This window comes from Trachurus japonicus, chromosome 14, assembly GCF_045865225.1.
Source record: "Trachurus japonicus isolate A0001 chromosome 14, Traja_1.0".
NCBI lineage: Eukaryota > Metazoa > Chordata > Actinopteri > Carangiformes > Carangidae > Trachurus > Trachurus japonicus.
This window is the reverse complement of record NC_140920.1, coordinates 16,581,947-16,608,011: the sequence shown is the minus strand read 5'-3', so window position 1 is coordinate 16,608,011 and position 26,065 is coordinate 16,581,947. Positions and strand designations below refer to the sequence as shown.

The window sequence follows — 26,065 nt, the reverse complement described above, 5'->3', positions numbered from 1 at the left end:
TTACTGTTTAAGCCAAGGGGTAAAAAGTAAGAAACATTGTATTTGGACATTAAACACACACACATTTCCTCACACACACACACACACACACACTTCTCATTAAAAGCTAAACAAAATAGAACTGTCCTCAGTTTATTATCAAAGCAGGACAGTGTTGGTGCAAACCAAACATCACCTGGCAGCTGCTTGATGCTTTCAGAGCATAAACACGACATTTTCTCTCACTTGATTTTGAATGAGCCTTTTAGATTTGGAGAGGAAGGCTGTTCTGGGACCTGAGGGATCTGCCTGTTTGATAAAGTGGGAGGATGTCAGCTACATATTCAGGGTCCAGGCCATTTAGTGCTTTATAGACCAGAGGCCAAACTGTTAGCACAGTTTTGCAAACCACACTTTGATAGCTCAAAGAAGCTTTTTCAACTTTATGCTCTGCAGTAATAAACTGTCGGCGTCATAACTTCCACCTCCCATCAGCGCTCTATTAAATTCTGGGTGAAAACACTGTTGCTCATGCGGTATTTTTAACTACAGGCTTGCATATTCATACTTTGACATAAAGAAAAACTTAACCCCCTTGAACTGTGGTGAAAGAGCGAGGATCTGCGACTCTGCAGCAGCTGAAAGAAAAACAACCAGCTTTATTTTGGCAGCACTTTACAGTTCACAGCTTATTGGTGTGTCAGGGGTGGAGATATGTGACAAGACCCAGTGTACTGTATCTGCCCACTCTCACAGACACACAGCTAAGGTAGGCAGACATTGCCTTGGTTATTGACTATCGTCCAGGTAATTGGTTATTGATTACTCCCAGCCTTCTTGTCTTGTCTGTGTCGGAAGGGAATTGTACTGTATGAACATCATTCAGTCGTGGGTGCTGTTTTCTACCAAAATCTCATCTCAGTATGGAAGATTTAGCTCCAAAAAACACATGTAAGGGATTAAATGGACAGCCCAAAACAGACGAATCATCGTCTGCGGCTGCTCGCAGTGTTGACTCATGCTGCAGATCCTGCCTGAAAAGTCTGAAGCTCTGGATACCTGTGGACTACAAGAATGAAGCCACTCAGTTTTTGAAACTGGCAGGACCTGTGGTAAGACTGTGTTTATAGCTGAGTCATTTTCACATCTTTCGGTACTTTGTCTGCAGCATTTTTCAAAGTGATTGAAAGTGATTTATAACAAATGCAGGTTGTTAGGACTGTATATTTTTAAAGCAAAAAAAAATAGAGTAGTTTTCGATTTCTGCCTTTTAATCCAAATTTAATTTTAAGAGGCTACTTTTTGTTCAACATGAGAATTGTCAATAATTATTTTCAATTTACCACCTGCTTTGTTGTAACAGTAATCAAGAGATTATTAACTCCAAAACGAGTGGGACTAATTAGAAAAATAATTGATTCAACTGTGGTCATGACATGTAACAATAAAAATAATGATGCCTTAGATGTGTCAATAGTACAAGAATTAGACCAATACAGTTTGATGTTGGGTGTTAGTCTGAGTTTTGTGGTACTTGATAAGCATTTGAATGTTTTAGAAGAAGTTCAACAATGAACCTTAACTGCAACAAAATCAATTAAAGCAACCCCCAAAGGATTTGTTTCCCCCTCTATTCAATAAACTTAGATGTATTTGCAAGATGAGAAACACTTAAGCACGTTGGAGAACCCAGCCTGTGTCCACCTTTCACTGACTTACTGCAGGAAGCCAGAGCGTGATAGACGAGGACATTTTGTTTCCTTTTGTGCGAACCTTTTGATGCCAAAGAAGGCTTGTCAAAAACCTACACGAACAATCACTACAACTATTCTATGAAGAAGTAGAAAGGACGTTAAGAAATATGAAATAGCTGCAGCAAAAAAAAAAAAAAAGACAAAAGCATAACACGTCAGCTGCCAGGGCAAATCTGAAGTTTGCTGTTTATGAAAAACAACTGAATGCAGTGTAAAAGTTTTACTCATGTTTGTTGATGTTCATTTATGATGGAAAAGAAACTGGGTGCATGATTTTGTTTTTCAGTTCATTTCACAGCTGATGAGCTTCCTGATCGGCTTCGTCAGCATGGTGTTCTGTGGTCACCTGGGGAAAACAGAGCTGGCAGGGGTGGCGTTGGCAATAGCAGTGAGTGATCTCGCTTTTCTGCTTTTATTGGCGCTCTGCTCTCAAGGATCACATCAACTCCTTCTCGCTCACAGCTTTGCTTTTGAATTTAACCATTTATTTTTGTCCAGACATTTTATTCCAGTGCATCCGTGTTTTACTTTGTTTCTATGCTCTTGTTTTCTCATATTTAATTTCAATATAGGTAATAAATGTCACAGGTATTTCCATTGGCTGCGGTTTGGCGTCAGCATGTGATACTCTCATATCTCAGGTACTCACTCCATTCATCTTGTTTGTACAACCAGGTCAGACCTGCTGTGTTAGGGTGGTGCTGTTCCTCATTTGTTTTCCCTGTGTCGGTTTTTCTTTGCACATCAACATGTTGTTATATTTTACTGTTTTTTCTCACCCCTTCCTCGCAGACTTATGGGAGTGGTAACCTGAAGCATGTTGGGGTGATACTCCAGCAGGGAGTTTTGATTCTGCTCTTAGCCTGTTTCCCCTGTTGGGCTGTCCTCATTAACACTCAGCCCATCTTGCTGGCTGTCAGGCAGAGTGCAGAGGTCGCCAGGTGAACCCTCCCAACTTCCTCATCAGTCCATCACAGCCAAATAATCACATTCGATGAGACAGATTTCTACTAATTCACTTATTCATAATCAAACAATCAAAATCAAGTGAATCAGTTATTCTTAATTCCCCCTCTTTTCCTGTCTTCCATAAAGACTCTCCCAGCTGTATGTGAAGATCTTTATGCCGGCTCTGCCAGTGAGTTCAGCTTTTTTTTCTCTTTTTTTAAATTTTTATTTATATCTGCATCCCTATAGACTGTATTGAAGGGTTGTTGTGTTGCATTATAGATCTAATTAACCCCATTCATTGACTCATATTGTTGGCTTCTGCAGGCTGCCTTCATGTACCAGCTGCAGGGGAGGTATCTTCAGAATCAGGTGCATGTAATGACTGAAGGACCACCGGTGTGAAACCAAATGATGACTCAAAGTTGGTTGGTGATGATATCGTTTTGTGGGTGTGTTAAAGGAACATGTACTGTGAGACAGGAACAAACAGCAGGTGCACCAGAGTGTGTGTGTGTGTGTGTGTGTGTGTTTTTAAACAGTGTGCTTTATTGGTTCACAGGGCATCATGTGGCCACAAGTGATATCTGGAGCCGTGGGGAATGTTTTAAATGCAATAATCAACTACATCTTCCTCATAGTCCTCGAGCTCGGGGTTGCGTGAGTATATCCCCATAATATTATGATAATATAACGTAATAACCTGCATTTAAAGGTAGATTAAAATGTTGATCCATCTTAACTACCATCTGGAGGATTTATCAGAGGACATCTTTGTGTGATTTTCTGCTTTTCTTCTATTTATTTATACCTCTCGACAAAACTAAAGTGGATCTGCAGCTGCCAACACCATCTCCCAGTACATCTTAGCCGTGTTCTTGTTTGTTTACATCTACGCCAGGGGCCTACACAAAGCTACATGGGATGGTAAGTTCACTGTAGGGATAATATTTTATTTGCCTTTTATTTCAAATGATTCCTTGTAAGATTTTGAATTTGGTGCTAATTAAAAGACCAATAGAGACAAAGGTATTTTAGTTAGTCAAATAATTGTTTTTGAAATGAATGAGGATGCTAAATGCTAAATCCACCATGTAATCAGTGTGGCATTTCACAGAGCTGTCCAAATGTAGTGGAAGTGAAAATTATTATACTGTATATAGTGGATTCAGGATATCCCACAATGCATTGTCAAAGTACGGTAAAATCAATAGTCACTTACCAAACAAAATACCATCATGCCTTGAAAATAGTGTCTAAAAAATGTTCATCCGTTTTACTGATAAGCTCATTAAATAATCCTGAAGTCTTGGTGTTTCTATTATTTTGTCCACCTCATTTAAAGACTTAACAACAGCATCTGTAAAATACAGCATTTGGACATTATTCATATTTATATTTTCTGTGCTCTATCACTGAAATGTCAGCGTAGCCATTCACATATACATACATTTCACTGAACTCTCCCAGGTTGGTCCAGAGACTGTCTGCAGCAGTGGGGTTCGTTCCTGCGCCTGGCCATCCCCAGCATGCTGATGCACTGCCTGGAGTGGTGGCTGTATGAGATTGCAGGCTTCCTGGCAGGTGTCATCAGTGAGGTCGAGTTAGGAGCGCAGTCTATAGTGTATGAGCTGGCTGCTATCGCTTATATGGTAACTCCTTTTACTGGTTTTGCAGTAGTTAGTATTTCTCCCCCTCACTCTTATATAAAAACCCTTTTCCTGCTCTGCATTGCCTTGAACGCGATGTTAGAGTAAGATTTTTTGTGTGTGCAGGGTTTGACCTTTGAGACTGTTCTCAAAGAATCTTTGTGATTGCCTATATTTAGCCCCGAAGTGATTGTTTTCCTTTTCTTCATCTTCCACCACAGTTTCCGATGGGTTTCTCTGTCGCTGCCAGTGTTCGAGTTGGAAATGCTCTCGGCGCTGGGAACACTGAACAAGCCAAATTGTCCAGCAAGGTCTCCCTCATCTGTGCATGTATGAGTCAAACATGTAGCCTGACATACCTGCAGCAGCAGCCACGTGGAGTTATATAACAGAGGAGCATCTTTCTTCTGATTTTCAAACCTTTGGACATAATTGTCTCTCTGTCACTTGGTAATTAAAAATACCAGCTAAATTCTACTATATATAAATACTATGTTGTGTTTCTTTTCACCCACACCAGCTATCGTCTCATGTGTCATCGGCGCCTGTCTCGGTGTGTCCAAGGATGTGATCGGTTACATTTTCACTACAGAGAAGTATGAGCAGATGTTAACACGTGTTGTAGGTTTGTGTATTCTGAGCCTAAAAACTGTAACCAACAGGCTTAGGACTGTGTAACTCATCATGTATTAACTAGCACAGCGATTTTGGATTTGTGTCGCCATTACCTCAGGCCTTGGTAGATGCAGTTATATCAGGTCATCTCTCACCTGACTTTGTTGGAAGTGCTTTTTTTTTTTTTCGCATTTTACCTTTTAGAGACATTGTTCAGAGGGTGGCTGATGTCATGAAGATGTACGGTTTCATCCATGTCGCTGAGGCCTTTGCGGTGAGAACACTCTGCTGCACAAGTCACTTACTGAGCAAAATAAGCAGGTTTTTAGTTTAGTTTCTTGTTTGACCTTCACAGGGTGTGACAGGAGGGATCGTCAGAGGAGCGGGGAAGCAGACAATCGGCGCTGTGTTAAACCTGGTGGGTTACTATCTCATCGGGTTCCCCATCGGAGTGTCCCTGATGTTTCCTGTCAAAATGGGCATAATAGGTGAGGACAAATCATATATTTATGGTATGAGTGAGAGTTTAGTTGTAAATCCACTTGAGTTAATAAACTGCCCTCTTTCCATGCATGTTGCAGGGCTGTGGACAGGATTTTTACTTTGTGTTTTGATACAGTCCACGGTCTTTCTAGTTTTTCTATGCAAATTAAACTGGAAGAAAGCCACTGAGGAGGTGAGTAAGTCAATGAAATGAAACCGATTCAATGATATTTTGATGATACTGCTATTGTAGATGATACTGCAGTCATTTTTCTTCTCAGTAAACACTCCAAAAAATATCTTTACAGGCGCTGGTGAGAGCAGGAGTCCACACTAAAGAGAAGAACAATATCTTCTGGGTAGAAAATAAAGGTGAACACATAATGCTTCATGCCTTTCTACTAGCTATTACACATCAAACATAAACTAATAATCATGTATTAAATCTCCCTCAGCCCTGGATTTTGGCGAGGACCAGACCCACACAAAGACCAGTCGATCTAGTTCTTTGAGTCCAGCGGAGGAGAATCTGGAGGCGCTCGATGACGGTCAGCAGAACACGGCTCTGTCTGTCCGGCAGCTGGTGATACGACGTGGCCTTGCTGTGCTGCTCATGTTCGTCGTCCTTGCTGCAGGAATCTTCATGAGCGAGATGCTCACCAGACTGCTCCAGTTAGATGAGTGACCATCGATTTGACAGCTCTGTGAGTCAACAGGTCTACAGGTCTCTGCAATAACCAGTTTAAATGTAGTGACACAAACAAACCACAATATACATCCCTCAGGTCTGGATGTTACAAGATTAACAAAAACAGCACATTTTACAAAAGCTGCATCACAATGACACGTGTTACTCAAGCAAAAAATATTCTGTAATTTCATTAAATAAGTGGAGTCTCTGCTCAGCTCTGAAAAGTCGTTGGGGTGAATTCATTCAGATCCATTTTGATTATTCTTTTATTTCCTGTTCTTGCTTCACACAGAAGGGATTGTCTTTGAAGTAAGATTTTCCTGATAGCAGATTCAGTGTGTCATGTCAATTTTCTGGCACTTTCTTCCTCTAATCTATTTAACTGTTCAAGCCCATTCACTTCTTTTTGCAGTTGTTAAATTAGTCATGTTTTGGAAAATCTAAGAGGAAGCGGGGCTTAAATGAGGCAGCCAATGACAAGCTGAACTGAGAGGAATACTGTATAGGCATGTCTCCTTTATATAGAAACATGCTGCGTAAGAAGGGCTCCACTCAAGGCACTAAAAATATATGTTTTCATCCTGCAGTATATATCAGTCTGAATAGATGCCACAATTAGAAATAGGATGATTAAATGCTATATTTAGGGTACAGCGCATCTGTGGATGTGTGCTTTCATCATCAAAGACAGAAAAGCTGCTCTTTTTCTTTGGTTTATTTTTCTTTCCTTTGATCTGTGTCGCCAAATTTGATGGTAATGAAAGGTCTGTGCACTCACACTGCAACGTGCTGCTGGATGAAGACATGTCAAACTGAGCAAATCAGCCACCTGTATCCTCAGTGCAGGAGCAGATAACTAGCTAGCCCTGGCTTCACAGTTACAACGTGCTCATGAATAATGAATGAGCCCTGGTTAACAGCAAACAAAATGATTTTCTGAACGGTGTTTGTCTGCAGATCCTTTAGAATTATTATTTAATCCTGTCATATTTTCATCCAGGCCACAGCTAGTCAGGCTCTCCTGAAGGTTTTTTTTTATTTTTTTCTACCTGCTATGCATATTCTCATTTATTGATTTCACTAGGTGCTAACTTCAAACGAGTCTCTGCCCTGGTCTGTATGAGGCCAGTGCACCCACTGCAGCCACATGTTCTCTGCAACCTGACACCAGCTCTGGATTTTCAACAGACTGATGTTTGCACACATGAAATACACATAACGAACTTGCATATTAATTTATCGTTATTCAACATGCAAATCAGCCTTGATTCATACGTGGTTACACCGTTCGTCTGAGCTTCGGTCTCGCTCATCAGCGGAGACATTGCCACAGGCGCCTCACAGAGACTGTAATCTTGGCGCGCTCACCTCCAGAGACTGCAATCAGTAACATGCTGTGGCATCATTAACAAGTGACTGTGTAAAGATTTGCTGTCAGTATCATTCAACTAGAACTTGTGATACAGTAGCTTAGGGCATCTGATATTAACTCCTGGGCTGTGTTGCCAAGGCTTACCTGGAACTTAAAAAAATATGGCTGCAGTTCATAATATTGCATATTACTGAGATTCAGACACAGCATATGCACGTGCATTAATATGTGAGGTTGTTGTGGCCTGGAGGTGGAAAGTACCAACAACAATACTGAGCAATGACAGTGCTTTCTGAACCCAGGTGGTATAAATACTCCTTCTCATGTTAATTCAATAACTTGTTCTTTGTTTTGGTTTTTTTATAAAATTATCTTTGGGAATATAGTTTGTATTCCCTCGACTGTACTGTATTTACCAGAGTGTAGAAAATAAGAGCTCATAACGACTTTATGCAAATTTCTTGGGGTAATAATGTGATTTCCATATTAGTTGATCATCCCAGTAATTTTATTGTCACACATGTTTAAAGTCATTTTTAGCAATTAGGTTCTACCACAGTACATCATATTATTGACTCAAGATATTTCAGTAAAAAAAACAAACAACAACCAGCTTATTATTTATCAATCACTTTTGTCCTGAACATATCAGGACAATGATTAAGGAAGATAATGCAGTACAATAATACTGTATATTAAAGCCTACTCATATAGTGCAATACATATTTACATGTGTACATGTAAATTGTACCTCAGATATTTACAGGCATTTTTATACTTGAAGTTAAAACACCAGAACATGATTAAAGGTCAGTAAGAAAGATATGTCACAGTGCAACATGTAAATCAAGAATAGGTTCAAAAATCAAAAGCTATCGGTTGAAAAACATCTGTTCCTTTGTGCCCACGTGTTCTCTTAGTGAGGGATTTGTAATGTGTAAAGCCTGAGCAGGTTAAAACATTATCTTTGTAACAAGACCTTTGTTCATCCAGCTTGTCTCAGGCTCTTTTGATACTGCCTCTGCTCTCTGTGGATTTGCTCAGCAGTGCAGCACTGAGACATCTTTCTCTCTCCATGCAAGACAGAGGCAGTCGTCCATGTCAGGCTGTACTTTTACAAAATGACAACCCAGGCTCATGAGAACGAATTCAACACTTTTCTCTTCGGGACGACTGTGTCCAGCCACTAGGTGTCCACATTCAGAGGTCAACGACAGCTCACAGGTTGGTGGTCAGGTCCAGCGGAGCTGAGGGTGTAGGAGTGGAGGCGTTGGCCCAGTTCAGGGTAAAGTTGGCCGTGCTCTGAGCAGAGGGCTCCGGTGGAGGGAAAACAAAGTGGCAGACAACACCTATGGCCAGAAAAAGAACTGCAACCAAGAAGGTGAGTCCCCGACGCAAGATCAGCTGAGTGACAGAAAGCAGCGCTGGATGTTTGGTGCTTGCATTATTTTTGCTCTGCTCAGCATCAACATCAGCACCTCCTTCATTATTGTTGTTGCCCTCAGCTTCAAAAGCTGCTTTCACCTCCTGATCCTGGGTGTTGACGGGACTGTAGCCATCTGCTTTAGGAACCTCCTCGCTGTTCGACTGGGCCTTCAGGGTGCAAGGATGCTGCTGTTAACCAGTGTATGAACTAACACAAAGTGAGGACAGGTTGTTTAACTTATTTTCCATAATGCACTTACTGTGTTAGGATCAGTGACGTCAGGCACCATCGCTTCACTCAGCATTGTACTAATGGGACGTTTTGGTAACACGACCGCTTTCTTTCCAGCACGAAGCTGAGCCTGAAAAAGAATTAGATGCAATACAGATTAATGAAATAGATCATAATAAACTAACATCTTTTTATTCATGTAGAAAATAAACCTGGATGAAATTTCAGCTACTACAACAGATGTAAACATGACAGAACCAAACTGGACTTTGTGATTAGCATGAATGTTGTAACTCTGTTCAATATTCAGCTGGTATGGGGGGAGAAGAGGCCACAATTTATCTATTGGAGCTCCACCAGAGCAGAAGTAGGAAGTTTCATTTGATAATATTGTTTACATTCATGATTCATACTGTACTGGAGGATGAGAGGATCCTACCTTATGTGTGGCTTTCTTCCAGTTGAGTTTGAAGATTAGAACAAGGAAGAATCCCACCTCAAAGAAAACACATATGAAGAGACCCAGCCACAGGCCTAACAGGTGAGACACAAACACACACACTTAAAAGATTAACGGTGTATTCACTTCATACACGCTAGTAAAAACAAGATAAAATAAATAATATTAAGTTGGAAAAGTCCCTGGCAGTGAGGCTGTACAGGAGTGTTGACTTACTGACATCGGCATTGTCATAATGACATAATTAACAGGTGTGGAATATTTAGCATGTTCACCATCTTATTTAGTTTTGTTAGCATGCTGACACATTGCCAAGTAGCATTTTAATACAAAGCACTGCTGAGGTTGATGGGGTAGGGGAGAGTGGAGTAAGTTGAGCATAGGGGCAAGTTGAGCCACCCCATGTTGCTACGAAACTACAAGAAAACTTTAGCATGTGACCAAATATTTAGAAGGCATCATTTAATGGAGTCTGTAAAAGTAAGAACCACATTAGTGAGTGATTAGACATTTATGTCCCCAAAAACATTTTTCAATTTAGTCAATCATAAGTTTCATCAGAATTGTGTTTAGACCAAAAGAGATAATTATAAATGTATTTTATACATCAGTTATAGTATCTACAGTACGAGCTACAACATGAGGTAGTAAACCCAGCATGAAAGTGCACCATATTAGCTGTGGGGACTAATACATTAATGTATTAGTCCCCACAGCTAATTTTTATTAATATGGTAGCTGTGGGGTAAGTCTGTATATGTCCTAATTATTCAATCACGATTGTCTTGATGTAGGGATCCTGAATATGAAAAGTGGCTCATCTTACCCCACTCTCCCCTAGTATTTATTTTGGGCCTATGTAGGATTATTTTGACTTGATGACATATCATGATCACAATCATAAAAGTCAAAATCTGATGAAAATCTGTAAGGCATTTGCTGAGATATTTCAGTCTGGACTGACAAACTGGACTGTGCCACACTTACACTATCATAAAACTCTGAGCTAGTCCAGAGTTTGTATCTCAACTGTTACCATCAGAAACTGGAGTTATTCAGTCTAAGAAAAAAAGAGCTACATCAAAATTAGGTTTCTTGTCGCAAAGTTCCTCATGGAGTGAGCGCAGAGACACACACCGCACAAGGTCAGAGCGTCAGTGGACATCGGGTGAATGTGTGTGTGCAAGAATGCATGCACATTTATCAATACATGGACACTGGACAGCAAAGAGCACCACTCTGGTAGGTGGTAAATGACAGGCTGCAGGGAAGGAAATTAGTCAATGGCTGGTGCAGCAGGACGCAGTGGGTTTGTAGGCTTAACTAATGAACCGGGATTTAAATATAGAGACGCTACCTTCAGTGCTGCTTCTGCTGCTCATTGGACTACACAAGAAAGTCCCCAGTGTCATAAAAGCAAATGGACACAACTGACAGATTACTGACAGCTGAATTTATGAAGAAAATAATGTTAGTGTGAAATGTACTGAATCATAGCCTTGTGGTTTATGCCTTCAGTCAGCTGATCCTCCAGATGAAGACATTTGTACCAAATTTGAGGGTCTTACAAAGGTCTTGTGTCCACAAGTCCAGAACCATTGTGAGGTCACCACAAGCTCATTTGATCTATGACCTTTAATCACCAAAATTTAATGAGTTCATTCTTGAGACCTAGTGAAAGTTGGTGCCAAATTTGAAGATGCTTGGTCGAGGCGTTGCCAAGATGTGTCCCCAAAAATGAGACATATACACAGGCTGCCCAAAAGCAATATGCTGACCTATGCTGGCCTATTTGCACTTATTGCACTTACTCACATTGCACTTTGTGTATTTACATTTAGTATGTATTATTGACTTGTACTCCCTTCCCTGGTTTTATTGAAATCCATATTTGTAATGAATATCCAATAAAAATAAGGTGTTGAAGACCAGCTACTGTAGTAAACAGTTTCAGATGTGAAACCATGCCAATAAGGGGTTGGCGTAAGATCACAGGAATAACAGGCTTAGTGAATTTATTTAATTTCAATGTAGCCTATAGCTTGTTTTCAGAGATAGAGTGGGATGAACAGTGTTACCTAATACTCTGAGCTCGGTATAAAACATCAGACCAACTGCCATTGGCAGAGCGAAGAAGTAGTAACACACAAGATTGGACACGGCAGCAATTTTCTGCATCCCACATCCTACAAGAATCCCTGAGCAGACGCACTGGAAACACACACACATTGAAACAAAGAGAAAGGACATTTAGTCAACAACAATTGAATATTTAACACAAGAGCAAAATAATTTGTTCTGTTGTGTTGCAACATACCAGCAGTGCATCAAAGAATTGAGCAAATGTGTAGACTTTGAGGGTCTCTGAGACAATCCCCACAATGGTCCTGCAGACAGTGGGAGAAGATCATCAGACATGTCTTTACAAAGCACAGGAATTAATGGTTGTTGGTGTGGAACTCACTCATCAGAGGTAAATATGTAGCCGACAACGGACCTACAGCCAGCAATGGCGATACCCTGGAACACGGCAAGCACACCTATAGCGAAGACATAACATAAGGGATAAGACCTGCTTTTCAGTCATGCAAAAAAAGAATTACACACATTTGAAAATAAGATTGCATTGTTCTGCATTCGTAATCCTCATCTACACCTACAGTACATCAGAGATGTCTGTTGTACTATTAGACATTAACACAGCTGGCCAGTATAAATTGCATTGATCATTCATGTTAAGTGTTGTCATACCTGCCAGAAACAGGGTGACTTTACAGGTGAGTATGGCCCTGGAAATGTTTCCAGCCCCCAGAGCATTGCCCACGCGTACACAAGCAGCTGCATGGACACCTAGAGGGAACTGCAGGGACCCAGTGTTACTGTGTGGCATCAGACACATTCAGTTAACATTTTAGGAAATGTGTTTATTCCATGTACTTAATATACATTAATGTGTGGTCTAATATCTTCTTATCTGAAGTGAATTAATAATGCATTTCCCAAAATTCTGAACTATTAATTATGTAAATCTTCATGTTAAAAGAAATGCACACACCATGAATGTTATGGCTGATACTTCCATCATCACATGCTGGGCAGCAAGATCCGTTTCACCAAGTACACCTGATAGGATAAAGGTCAGAGATTTTCAAAAGGATATTCTTTTATGGCTAAAAGCTGCATAAAAGAAACACAGTAAGGAAACTGAGGGATTTTTTAAATGGAACACATGTGGCACATGTAGACTATTCTCTTGTTTTCCAACTGATATCGTACTGCTAGAGAAGAAGTGTGGCCATCACTAACCTGCAAGAAAACCACCAATCTCCAAGATCCACCATTCAAAGCAGACCATGAACAAACTGGGAATAGCCAGTTTCATATACAAGCCCCATTCTTGTAAACAGTCAGTGGACCAGCCTGCAGAAAGTTTGACAAACAACTGAGTACTGAAGATGGTCCAGGGACGATAGATTACCAAGGGCAGTGCTGCTTACATGCATTGTTTGCCTTTTGGCCCGAGGTGAGAAGAGGAATTTCAGATGTGGTTATTTAGTATTTGATTTTCATATTTGTGTTTATAACTCACCTCCCCATGTCTGCACATGGAGCTTCTTCCATCTGATGTAGCCAAACAACAGCAGGCAGATGGTGATCTGAGAGAGGCTGTTAGCGATCGCTGACCCGCTGTAACAAAAAAACCACGGGACAATTAGAGTCTGCTTCAGCCCTCCCTCCATCCCTCCCTCTCTCTCTCTCTCTCTCTCTCTGCAAAGACAAGTGTGTGTCTGTGTCTGTGTGTGTGTGTGGGGGGGGCTTTACACTGAGGAGTCCGTAAGTATGTCAGCATCAGTGGTTTGAACACACTTGACGTTTATGGGCCTGACCCCAGGAAACTAGCAGGAATCCACGGTTGACATGAGAGAGGAGGGACAGTCGAGTCCATGTTGTATCAAATGTTTGTGCAGCTGGACTGGGATCAACTCCTGTCAGAGCTCTCCTTTCTTTCTTTACCCTACTCTGCCTTGCTCTCTAAATAAAGTACAAAGACAATAAACATCTGTGTTCGACTGACTCTATTTTAACAGAAAAACAAAATTCTTCTCAGAAAGATGCCTAACGATCCTCTGTCCCCTTCCTCCTCACAGACTCCTGGCCATTCATCAGACCCAGGCATCTCCTGTCGGACACGAGTGGCACAAGGTCCATAAAAAATAAAAAAGTAAAGAGAAGCAACATGTCACACTTACACGACACCCCAATCGAGCCTGATGATCAGGACATAGTTGTACCCCAAGTTGAAAATATTTGCAGCTGCTGCTGTGTACATCTGCGGCAGAATGATCTCCTGCCAAACAAGAAGAAACAGTCACAGTAGAATTAGTATTCAATCACAAACAATTTAAACTAAGATAAACTTCATTTCATTTTCATTTTTTCCCTCCATGGAAAACGCCTACATTCAAGCTCGCAGCTTGGTGAGGCTACACACATGCATGTGTTTAGCATGTTAGCATGCTATATATTTTCTAATAAGCACTAGTCATTGCAGCTGAGGCTGGGGATATCATAACATTTGCAGGTAATTAGCCATAAACCAAAGTACAGGACAAGTTCATATTGATGACATTAACTGCACTGATGGCACTCAAGCTAATAGTCAGGAAATTTCACCCTGAGCCAAAAAATCTAAACATCATTGTAACGCTGGGGCGTAAAGTAAAATCAGATGATCGTCAGAGCCATTAGGAAACAAATATGACTTTCTGTACAAGTTATGTGCCAATAGCCTTTAGTGTGGCTTTAAAAAAACGAATGAAAATGGAACATTTTATTTACAACTAATGGACTGGTAATACATATTGTTTTTGCGTCGTACACTCTTTAATGAAACACAAATTAAAGGACATGAGGCGCTCATTTCAACATTTTGAGTGTCACCATTGTCTGAATTTGTTCAGGGGAGAAAAACACATTGCAGTGAACCTTTGGAGACAAGGAGGAAGTGCTGCTGTTTAACTCACTTGGTTTTGGAGGTAGGCAACCTGCAGCTGGTGCAGGAACATGGCCTATGGCAGGGAAACACAAAGGGGCCAGTGAACACAACACAGCTGGAGCACTTCTCAGGTATCAGCCAGGGCTCTCACACAGAACTTTAATTTGTGATGACAAACATAATTACTCCTGTATAAAGTGCCCCTGTGCTGCCCCAGATGTTGATATATTGGGGTTAAACAGCAGTATCTCAGCCAAGAGAAGCATGCATGTGAGCATGACAGGCTGGACAGAGATGGATTACTTACCATTTACACTATTGATTTCTGATTCATTATGATTGTATTGTAAAAGTATTTTAAATTCAGGTTAATGCCGAATGTAAATGCTTAAGAAAGTAATTTATACACTCACTGGAACAGCTGGTAGATATGCCATCACGTAGAGTTGGGCAATTCTAAGGAAAACAGAGTGATATTAATTTAATACAGAAAACACGCTGGTAATGAATTACTTTATGCTCAGACATACACCTGTTTTATTTTAAAACATTGACTTTCTGCTTTGTTGCTTTCTTCCTCTGAAATAAAATAAATAAAATGAAACAAGATACTTAAAATGCATCTGTACATAGAACAACACAAGACGTCTGTAATGCTGCTGACAAAAATAATAGCGACAACACAGGAGAAGATTAATGTCTTGTTTTTTTTTTTCCTTCAACAAGCAAACCAATATTTTGTCTTCAGTAAAAAATTAAAGCCTAAATATGTCTTATGAACTGTGGTTGTACCTTGCCACCTCACCCTCTTGGTACATGAGGAGTAATAGGTTTTCAACGTTGAGGAGAAGACCCCAACAGGGCAGGCAGAAGAGCAGCAGGATCAGTGAACCCCTCTGGAGAATGACTCCCACACGTTTCATGTTCTTGCTGCCATATGTCTACAAAACACAAACGAGAAAAATGAGAATCAAATCTGATCATATAATAATAACAAGACGGAGCAGACGATGTGGTTCGCTCACCTGAGAAATCAGCGTGTCACAGGCCAGAGCCAGGCCTATGCTTGTTGCAGTAGTGGTTAAATTAATGGTCTAAGGGGCAGAAAAACAAATATGAAGGAAACGAAAAAACATCTTGAAGTTATTCTTTATGTTCATAACTTTGAGTGAGCTAAATCCATATTTCTGCCAACATTGGTTTTATCTACTATATTATGTTGTGCACATACAGGTTTTCCTCTTGGCTGTAACTGTATTTGGTATTTTCTTGACTCAATATAAATCTCACGACAGTGAATGGACACACAGGGCGTTCTGACTGGCTTATTCACTCCAGTGTCATTGTGTCCTCCCTCAGTGTGTTGTGATCATCTTACACGGTCACTCAGGAAGACACTATTTCTGTTGTCTAAACTCAAGACAGAGGACTCTGCTGATCCTGGACCTCGGCCCCTGCAGTGCAGGCAGGACAGCTGAGGAGGTTACAGGAGGTGGTTGTTTATTGTCTATGTGGTCTCTGGGTATTGGACACTTACGTCACATGCTCCTGGGGTAGTATAAAAAAACACTTCTGTCTCTTTGGGTTATTTATGGCTGAATCCAGAGAGTTCCAGAGTTTCACTCAACCCAATTTATCCAGCACCAAACCACTGGAGAGTTTACAGTGTTGGAAGTAAATGGCACTCCATGATGTCAGCAAGAGCTGTAATTTGGACTCAGTCACTCAAATCTCTTGCATTTGGCCATGTCTGTCAGAAACCAGTCAAACTACTGTTGTGGGAATAGTTCTGATAGCACCTAAGAGCAAATCAGAACTCTGTGCTTCACAAGCATAGTGTTAGGTGCTTTGTTCGGTCTGTGACAGCCTCCAGAGAGTGACGAGCTGTCTGCAGATGTTGTGCACCACTCCAATGCCATTCACCATTTGCAGCTATGAAGATGAATGGTGCCAACGACAAAATAATCAGACAAGGTTTGGAGACCTGTGGTGCCATCAATTACAAAATCCCAGATTCAAGTCCAGTATGAAGGATCTAGGACATTACATGTCCCCTCCTTCTTTCATGTCAGGACTAAAAATAGATCGTTGAGCACATCCCATGTTGGCATTGCCCAAAGCAACGATCCCCAGTTTGACTCCAAGACCAAGAAAATCTTTACCACATTTCGTCCTGCCCGCCAGCATAAAAATTAAGTCATATATTTGACATGTGGTGGAAAATTTGCTGCCATTGGTATTCTCCTTGTAATAAGTGGTAGGATAGTAGTCTTTGTAGAGGTTGTAGTAAAATCATGTAGCAATCCTGTTAAAGCAGAAGTAAGCGAAATGTTTGTGTTAATATAAGTCTTAAATAGTTATATCTTCCGACGGCAATCACTTAGAGTGTTTGGTCTGAAACACGGGTCTGTCAGTCACTCTGCTCTGCTGTAAGCCGAAGAGAAAACTTTCCTTGTATCCTACAACCTTTATCCAATGAGGAGAGAGAACGGCATAAAGGGGCGGTCCTCTCTGTGTGTGCAGCCAAGGGATGCGCGTGAATGTGGTGACGTAGGGACGAGGACGGGGACTGCTAACTCCATCGGCTGGCAAGAAGTTAGCCAAAACGACCGGATCGCTTACTTCTGCTTTAACTCCATTAGTGGAGACATTTGTGTCCTCCTGACTACAATAAACAATAAACCCATGTACAACCTTGTTTACTAACTGATCTAGGTTGTAAATTCCTATAGGTACAACAACAACTGGGGTAGCCATTCACTGAGTAACACATCTGTTGACTTGGTTTATTGTCTGGGAAGGCTAGAAGTGCTTGTAGTAACCAGAGTCATAAAGTGGGGTATAAGAAGGGACTGCAACCTCTGTTCTTGGGGCACTACTCTGAACTGCTACCTGCCATGTAGTTCTGTGTTCTGTCCCCTTCTCCCCTTCTCTGTGGAGAATGGAGAATAAACTTGGGTGCATGCTACCTCTCCTGTCTTGTTCTTTGACTCGCCACCGGCAGAACCAAAAATTTCCACGACAGACATTATTCACATCATGCAAAAGTCCTCTTGCATTTTACATTAAATGCCACTGAGTATTAACACATTTCCTGAGTCAAAACACCCCCAAAGATTACTTGGTAACCCATTAAATATGGCGGTTCCTGTGTAACTCTTACAAAGGATTTGTTTGTTTTGGGTTAGAAGTCTGGTTGTTTAGTGAGCTTCAGCCTAAGGCTTCACCATATGCTTGTTTCATCACCAGTGTCTTATTCAGCAGAGTTAGTACAAGTCTTTGGTAACCCTTTAGGCCGTTAATTACGTGGTAATGTCAAGAAATAGCCAAGAAATAACAATTAATTGTCAAGTAATGTGAAGAAATAGCCTAGAAATAACAGTCAATTTCACCGTAATGTTGTGTCTTTCATACAGGCAAAAGATTACACATGGGAAAGGCCAGAATTTTTCTCCACCAAGTCCTGGCAATTGACCGTTATTTTCAATCAATCATTATTTCTTGGCTAATGTAGACATTATGATGCAATTAATTGTTATTTCTTGGCTATTTCTTGACATTACCACGTAATTAACGGCCTGTAAATTAAAGGGTTACCCAATCTTTTTGCAGACCTGCTCAACCAGAACTGGACGGTAGACTGTGGGCATGAGAAGCGTTAAGCTCTGTCAAATTCTTGACATTAACACTGAATTAATTTTGCACTGGTAATGTGAAAGGATTGATAGACTCAATCCCACTGAGGATCAACATCCCAGAGTGCAGCTTGGTGCAGCTTTCAGCCAATTTCACCTCACTGATTTCCATACACTGTGTTGTGGTTCTGTGCCAGCAGCTCTCATGATGAACTGTGGGGACCCACTCCCAACACACTCACACATGCAAACTTAATGCTGTCTGCCTGGTGCCAAATGGCAGAGAGCCAAACTTAATGAGTATCTGGTGAAAGGACCCCGACATGTAGCTCGCCAAATACAGCGCAGACCAACATGGCCGACCAAACTGGGGCCGATGATGTGCTAACGTGTCTGTTGTTCTGCTGCTGATCTTGTGTCACGCAAAAGGGACTTTCATCTTAATGAAACAATTAATGAAATTCAGTTAAAAAGTTTGTCAATATTTGAGAAGCAGATCTAATCAGTGCTTTGTCTGCAGGGTGTATGATCAGCAACTGTTTTACAGCAGTTTAGCCAAAGGCACAAAACCACTGTAGTAGAGGGTTTAGGAAAGTATCTCAGGAATGTGTAATATCAATATAATGTCACTCTATGTTGCTTCTCTTTAGCTTGTTATCTGCTTGTACAATACAACTGCTCATGCCCGTTTTATCAGGGTTTTCAGTGTTTTTACTGCACGTGACATAGATATCAGTGTCGCTAAGTGTGTTTGCAAACAGATGCCATATCACAGCAGTTACTGAAAAAACCTGCACCATTCAGACAAAACACAGAACACACCAACACACCATCTGGGTCACCAAAGATAATGGTAAACGTCCGCTGCCCTCCCAGCATACTCAAGTTACTCATTATATTCGTACTATGAGCACAAGAAGCAGCGGTATAGGTATAGTAATAACTGCTGTAGTAGTAACAGTACAAGAACCAAGAGTGGTGGGGGTACACTACATTCATAATTACTTGTATCTGATAACCATAATGGGTGAGTATGCCACAAAGGGGTATAAACTGTACCGCTGAGGCCAGTGCGTATCCAGCCAGTTCTGCAGTGCCAATGTGACCACAGAATATGGTGATAACAAACGGCAGGAGGAAGTCCAGAATCCGAAACAGCAGCTGTAGAAACAAACAGGAAAAAATATTGGATTTGTTTCCAAACAACCTCATCGTTGATCAGGTGAAGCCTGTGCAGCAATTTATTGCGACAAACTGAGCTCAGACAGCTTATCTGGACTCAGAGAAGCAGTCTGAAGTTAGGGAGCAGTGTTGTGAAATCACCAAAGACTGGTTTGCACAAGCATGAAGTGCAGAGATCATTTTTATTTCCCCTTTTACATATTGTATATACATTTCAGAGCAGGTGGCTGAGTGCACTGTGCACCGTAATTCTACAACAAACAAACAAACACATGCATTACAGTTGCAGTCCTTTATGAATTACATACCAACCCCACCAACAACACTACTACCAAACTCTTCAACTTTCCCCTACTCACCAGTGGGCCTGCGAGCAGCAAGACATGGTAGAGTTCCTCTCTGTAGGCCAGTGGTATCCAGCGTCTCACGCACGCACACCGAAACAGTTTAGAGCTGACCACTGCCACCTCCTCGTCTCCCTCAGCCCCTGACGCCTTGGCAACAGAAACCCCAGCAACGGGCTCTGCACCCGACAAGGGCTGTGCAGGTTCCGGGGAACCCAGCTTCTCCATTCAAACAGTAAAATAAGAGAGATGGGAGCGAGTAGGGAGAAAAGCTACAGGGACAAGGGAGAGAGGGAGGGAGGGAGGGAGGGAGGGAGGGAGGGAGAGAGAGACAGAGAGAGAGAGGGAGGGAGGGTGAGAGTGTAGAGCGGGAGTGCAAGGGTAAGAGGGGCAGTTGGTCTATTCAGGTTTAGAAACACACTTATTTAAAGTTATTGATTATAATGTAAGAGAATGGATGCAGATGAAAGGAAAAGAAAACACAAGAAGAGACTGTTGTAAAGGGCCAAAGCAGAGTGGACAAATGTGTCTTGATAGTGAGGAAGGAAATACAATATCAATGTATTTAACTGTGTGTGCAGTTAGTGAATGAGTGAGTGTGCTGCACAGCTCAGTAGTAATCTGATGAAGAATGCCTGTTTGCACCGCGTACACAAGGATTTCTAACGGCATAAACACTGCAGGCTATGATGAATTACCTGCAAGTTTAACAAATACATGTTTGTGTTTCTGTGTGTGTCTGTGTGCTTATGTTAACTACTGATCTTATCTGAAGAAGCGTTGTACTTTGAACGCTGACTTTATCCCTGTGGTCGCCCTCCTAATGCGGTTAACACATAAACAAACATTTCACTTGCTTTCTAACCTGCACCTCTATTTTCTCCTGGAAGAGCTCGGTAACTTATTCAATCAGCACCCAACCTTTAAGATGCTTAGCTTCTCAGGAAAAGACAGAAGACAGGAGAAGCACAGTTAATGTGTATCAATGGTAACGGCAGCAGCAACATCAGTCAATTTCTGTCTCAAAGGCTAAACGATCAACGACATATTGACCTTTCGTATGAGAGAAGTCATAAGGACAACAAACAGCTTACACAGTAACAATCAAGACACTTCAGGTGTGTGTGAATATAGTATATGGGTTACGCCTGGTCAGTTGTGCAACATCACATAAAGAGTACATTCTTCCTCCACAATTACATACTGCAATAGCTACTAACCTTTGATCTTTGAGAGCAGGTAAGACTGAACATTATTCTTTGATTAAGTGAATTTTAATGCCTGTAATGCATTACAATTCATTTTGTCAAATGCAAATACATGAACAAAGAGGAACGGAGTTTGAAGGAGGCATGACTAATACAACTTGCACTTTCTATGCCCGGTCAAAAGCACATAAGGGATTATTTTTGAGAGTAAGTATAAGAAGCTGTCAAAGACTGAAAGCAGGCCTAGTAGATACAGCTACCAGCCTACCATTTTAAGAGGCTTAAATAATGTGAGCTCTGGTTGAGACGGGACGGAGGGAAATCAAAATCTGATTGAATAAAAAAGTAATAACTGCAACAATGAAAAGGAGATATGATACAGTAATGTCTACAGCCTTCAAATTCTTATCTTTTGTTACAAAGTGGTCGACAAAAAGTATATCCATGATATCAACTGGAAATTAGACTGTGAAGAAGTAAAAAGTTTTAGGCGATATCCACTATTCACAGACACTGCAGCACAGAGATACTATCATAAGCACATAAAATAATAGGATGATGCGCTTAAAATGGTCTATTAGTCTTTTAAACATCCAATAGCAATGTGATTTTACCCTGGCATCATGTTTTAGTTACAAAACATCTGAAAATTACAGAAAATTTGTTATGATACCAGTGCACAAATAATGCAGCAAGTGGGTCTAAAGAAATGACTCAAAAAAGAAAATCATTGACGAAATGTAGTTGCAGAAACATTTTCCAGTTGGACAATGCCTCTCTCTGGTGGGAAAGAAAGGGAGGGCCCACACACACACACACACACATGCGCACACCAATGATGATTAAACAAATCTACCTGTGTGTGAGTGAGTGTAAGAAGGCTCACCTGCTCGCTGTGCAGAAAAGCATTCAGGTGCATAAGGCTGTGGAAGAGCTAAGTCTGAAGATTCAAATAATTAATGAAGAAACTACTGATGTGCCACAGGAGTGAATAGCGCAGAGCCCGCCTCTCAGTTTGGAGTGAACATGCACTTGGTCAGAGTGAGGCAGTGTCTCACAACTTTTCAAGTCCTCAGTGTAAGTGGGCAGCGCTGTGGTCTCACCTAACAGGTGTGTAACTCAAACATAAGGGTTAGGGTGGGGCACAGCTCTGGGGGCTGCTCTCATTGTTTTCAGTCACAGCAGGCAACATCATATCAGTGGTGTAAATATTTTCTTATTATCATATGAAATCCATTAAATAGCTACACATTTTAGTTTAAAGCCACATCCCAAACCCATCCCTCAGTCCTGTGCCCCTGAAACCCCGCCTCCCCTCTGAAAAGGTGGGTCATTCCTCAGGTCACATGCTCAGCAGGAAATGTCAGGCAGTGGATGTTGTGGACATTATGGGAAGAAGGACAGTAAGTTTTCTCATTTGACTTTTTGTGTATTTGATGATACTATGTTGCTGAGACGGAGAGTGTCAGTCTCAACCTATTGTCCATACTGAAAGAATCATTTTGTGCTCAGTGAGTGAGTTCATGTTGTGCATGCATGTGTTTGGTAACTATGCTAAAAACTCAGTCCTGTTACTGTCAGTCACTCATTAACAGTAACAGGAGCAGAGGTGAGCAGCAGTTCATTGAAGTGGACTAAGTGCACAACCAAACCCAATCATGGGTCCTCCAGATGGCCATATAGCAGGGATGACTGTTATGGCCATATTTCTCTCCTCTGTTGCTATGGTAACCAGGGTCCTATAGAAAGGTAGGAGGAAAGCATAGACTTGGGAGAATGTTTGGCAAGCCCATAGTTATTGTCAAGGGTGAGCTACACACAGGTGGGGACTTTGTAATATTAACGTGAGGTGATAATACAGAGTTTTGTGACCATTAGCATTTGCACATAGTATTGTTTAGAATAAAAATTAAAGGAGAAAATAATTCCACGAAGACTAAAAGCTCTGCTTCAGAGTAATGGTTCTTTATTATGGTGGCCCCCCTGAGGGTTCAATGCACTGCAACTTAGCAAAAATACACACAAAGACTCAAACACACTGCAAATTCAGAAAACAACAAGGTGTAAATAATATGTATGGATTTGATCATCATTACTAATCTACTGCACATATTTCTATGTTTTACATCAAATAGAATAAAATATAAGCCCTTAGAGAAACATGCTTGGCTATACTGAGTATTTAGAGGCCAATAAACTGTTGAAGCTTTTGTTTGCTATACTTCACATTCACATTACATCTCTTGGTGTAAAAATCAAATCAAATTAAAATAACTTGAAATAAGTTTCATTTTCCAAAAACAACCAGCAGGTAGAAAGTTATGACTTTGACTCTAATGTGACAATTATAAGTCTTTAAAACCAGTTCTTTCCTCAACACATCTTTAGGCCTATTTTGACAAATATGTTAGTACGTTTAATTATCCGTGCATTTAAAACCTTTAGCCACTAAAAGCCAATGAAAAAAAAGTATTTGAATCCCAACACCCACACCCAAGACATTTTAGTACCACTGTAATGACTAGTCAATAAAAACACATAGGTGTACAACAATAAAAGAGAGAGAAATGGGTGGGAAGACTGAATGCACATTGACAGGAACAGGCAACTGGGATGATGAGAAAGCCATTTAGAAACACACATGGGAGGTTATAAACGTGTCCTCATCTACATGAGAGGCTGCATATAAGAGCCGCTGAAGATTCAAACAGTCCTTCACATCCTCATCTTCACACAGAGAACATCAGGAATAAAACACAGACGAGAGATAATCAATACCAGGTAAGTCTCTCTGATGCAAAACCTTTATGTGTGATTACTAAAAGGTATGAGCACTTTTACAGTTTATTTTACATGTATGAACAGAGAGAGCATTTGTACAGTGTGACTATAACTTGCTGGGAGCTCACATTAATTTGTTGTTGTCTTCAAGCAACAAGCACTCTAGTAAACAATTACTTTTAATGCTTTAATATCTTATATTAAGATATCCTAAATGTACTTTGATGTACAGGCTTATAGGAACTGCACCAAATGCGATGTGAGTGACATGTATGTCAGTGATCTCGATTCTGTTCATCATATAACAGATGGCAAATTTTTATTGTGTTTTACTTAAAATGTCTCATTGAACTATAACTCAAGATTACTACAAATATTGAAATGGCACACATTGACAAGTAATTTGCTGCCTCATGTAGCCTACTATGATTTAAGTGTTTTTAACTACTGCCTCGTCATTTTGCCTCATTTATAACTTATTTTGCTCTAAGTCGGTTATAAGCTATTAGTTTTGGGAATAAGACACGGGAGAAAGGTTCGATTAGCAATGAAATCTCTTATCAACAGAAATAGACACAAACTGGAAATTTAAGTATAGTGGGGACTTAATTCAGACAAGTGTTACTCACTGATTGTGAGTTAAAATAATTCTCTTGACAAGTGCTGAACTTTTGGGGAAAGATCAGATGAGAGTTTTACAGAAGCACAATGATCTTTCTGATGACCTTTCCCTTCATTCCAGGTTTATACCAGGAAGAGTACAATGAAGACAATGTTCAGATCCTCTCTTTTACATCTGCTGCTCTGCTGTGTAACCCAGACATTAGGTAAGCATGTGTGGTTTTCAGTTCAGGTCACATACGGTTTATCAGACTTTCAGTTAAATAAGTTTTCACTGCTTCACTTAGCGATCCCTTAAAGTTTCAACTCTCTCAAGGTGTCAGTATCCAGTCGGTCCCAGAGGTCAGCAATGAGGGGATTATACAGACAGAGCTGAAGAGGTCGGTCACTCTGCTCTGCCTCCATGACGGTGGCTCTGAGACTCAGGCTGAGGAGGAGCTGGTGTGGCTGAGGAACGGTGCCGTGGTCAGTCTGAAGGAAGAAAACAAGAAGGGTCGCAGCAGCGTGTGCGTCACACCTGTCCTCCACGAGGACAATGGTGCCACATTCACCTGCCACCTGAGCAGAAATGCCACAATTAGGGCCTCAATCACCTTGAATGTCACATGTGAGTTTCTACAAATGAATTAATTAGTAGAAAATGGATTATTCATGATTATCAGAGTTATGATTCCCTCTGATGTTTCACCACAGATGAGCCACAGCTCTCTGGATCAGAGGAAGTTACAGTAGAAGCTGAATCTGAACTCGTCCTGCGGTGTGATATCTGGGCCAATCCACCAGTCTCATCCGTGTTGTGGACACTAAATGGACGTGCAGTGGATCTATTAGCGGGTGGTTTCACAGTGACCAATGACGGCTTTACGAGCCAGCTGACTGCCCACAGCGTAGACAGAAGCCTGCATGAGGGCTCGTATCAGTGCACAGCTCACTCTCCTCTCTATGGAGATTACAGCAAGAGCTTCCCCGTCATGGTGACAGGTCAGTTCACACACAGGGAGGCACATTTATACCAAAGCTACATCTCAGAGTTGTTGAACAGTCTCATTTGATATTAATCAGTACATGAAATGATGAAACATGGGCCGATCACCTTCTTCCTCATCTGCAGAAAAAACCATGAAGTTCCCACTGATGCCCATGATAGCAGGGGTGGTGGTTGTGAGCCTCACTGCACTTCTTGCTGTGGTTGCACGGTGGGACAAAATCACAAAGGTACACACACAAAATTCAAGTAGCCTATGACTCATGGATTCACTCTGACTCATTACAAACCAAACCCACTGATGTTTTATGTCTCTTTCGACAGTGCTGCAAGTAAATTCTGTGGAAAATAACTGGTCTTCAACACATGAGGCCATGAGGACATCACCTTTCTCTACTGAGTGCAAGAGACTGTGATTTTGTGACATTTTACATAGACCAGGTTTTAATTTTATATTATATTTGATATTTAAAGAAAAAGAAAAGTTCAATATTCAATATTTTGGGGAAATGCACCTTTCTTGCTTTACACAGAGTTCAAAGTACAATTACTCTTATATAAACATTAAGCTTCAGCAGCAGCTGGTTATCTTAGCTTAGCTTAGCCTGCATAAAAATCACAGGGAGCCTTGCTGTGTCTAGATGTACACTTTGATACAACTGTGGTTTTTAAACAGAGGAGATATAATAATATTATATCTCCTCT

At 40.9% G+C, this 26,065-nt stretch overlaps 3 protein-coding genes across 3 annotated transcripts; 2 read left to right on the top strand and 1 right to left on the bottom strand.

Annotated features, from left to right (window-relative positions):
* Positions 1–823: 823 nt before the first annotated feature.
* Positions 824–7,848, top strand: LOC146974598 (multidrug and toxin extrusion protein 1-like). The gene is made up of 16 exons (XM_085798124.1): positions 824–1,091; positions 2,020–2,121; positions 2,306–2,374; positions 2,526–2,674; positions 2,829–2,871; positions 3,009–3,053; positions 3,244–3,341; positions 3,511–3,608; positions 4,152–4,333; positions 4,552–4,660; positions 4,851–4,926; positions 5,150–5,219; positions 5,301–5,433; positions 5,527–5,621; positions 5,737–5,800; positions 5,884–7,848. The coding sequence occupies exons 1-16, from the start codon at positions 903–905 to the stop codon at positions 6,111–6,113; spliced, it is 1,752 nt and encodes a 583-aa protein (XP_085654250.1). The 5' UTR covers positions 824–902; the 3' UTR covers positions 6,114–7,848.
* Positions 7,849–7,981: 133 nt separating this feature from the next.
* On the bottom strand, positions 7,982–20,011 carry slc47a1 (solute carrier family 47 member 1). Its single transcript, XM_085798123.1, has 17 exons — positions 19,781–20,011; positions 19,299–19,400; positions 15,630–15,698; positions 15,397–15,545; positions 15,018–15,060; positions 14,633–14,677; positions 13,859–13,956; positions 13,198–13,295; positions 12,915–13,028; positions 12,664–12,731; positions 12,360–12,468; positions 12,073–12,148; positions 11,926–11,995; positions 11,687–11,819; positions 9,588–9,682; positions 9,177–9,278; positions 7,982–9,084 (listed from the first exon to the last, which is right to left on the bottom strand). The coding sequence occupies exons 1-17, from the start codon at positions 19,991–19,993 to the stop codon at positions 8,710–8,712; spliced, it is 1,959 nt and encodes a 652-aa protein (XP_085654249.1). The 5' UTR covers positions 19,994–20,011; the 3' UTR covers positions 7,982–8,709.
* Positions 20,012–23,591: 3,580 nt separating this feature from the next.
* On the top strand, positions 23,592–26,065 carry tmigd1 (transmembrane and immunoglobulin domain containing 1). The gene is made up of 6 exons (XM_085798122.1): positions 23,592–23,754; positions 24,497–24,581; positions 24,692–24,982; positions 25,069–25,356; positions 25,487–25,590; positions 25,685–26,065. The coding sequence occupies exons 2-6, from the start codon at positions 24,518–24,520 to the stop codon at positions 25,694–25,696; spliced, it is 759 nt and encodes a 252-aa protein (XP_085654248.1). The 5' UTR covers positions 23,592–23,754; positions 24,497–24,517; the 3' UTR covers positions 25,697–26,065.

Bases quoted from the DNA above. Each gene is read 5' to 3' on its own strand.
- LOC146974598 (XM_085798124.1), top strand. From the start codon at position 903: ATGGAAGATTTAGCTCCAAAAAACACATGTAAGGGATTAAATGGACAG. The intron at 3,342-3,510 runs GTGAGTATATCC...ACAAAACTAAAG, and splicing joins GTCCTCGAGCTCGGGGTTGC to TGGATCTGCAGCTGCCAACA. The intron at 4,334-4,551 runs GTAACTCCTTTT...CTTCCACCACAG, and splicing joins TGGCTGCTATCGCTTATATG to TTTCCGATGGGTTTCTCTGT.
- slc47a1 (XM_085798123.1), bottom strand. From the start codon at position 19,993: ATGGAGAAGCTGGGTTCCCCGGAACCTGCACAGCCCTTGTCGGGTGCA. The intron at 13,029-13,197 runs GTGAGTTATAAA...AACTTTCTGCAG, and splicing joins CCATGTGCAGACATGGGGAG to GCTGGTCCACTGACTGTTTA. The intron at 9,683-11,686 runs GTAACACTGTTC...CTCACCTGTTAG, and splicing joins TACCGAGCTCAGAGTATTAG to GCCTGTGGCTGGGTCTCTTC.
- tmigd1 (XM_085798122.1), top strand. From the start codon at position 24,518: ATGAAGACAATGTTCAGATCCTCTCTTTTACATCTGCTGCTCTGCTGT. The intron at 24,582-24,691 runs GTAAGCATGTGT...AACTCTCTCAAG, and splicing joins CTGTGTAACCCAGACATTAG to GTGTCAGTATCCAGTCGGTC. The intron at 24,983-25,068 runs GTGAGTTTCTAC...GTTTCACCACAG, and splicing joins AATCACCTTGAATGTCACAT to ATGAGCCACAGCTCTCTGGA.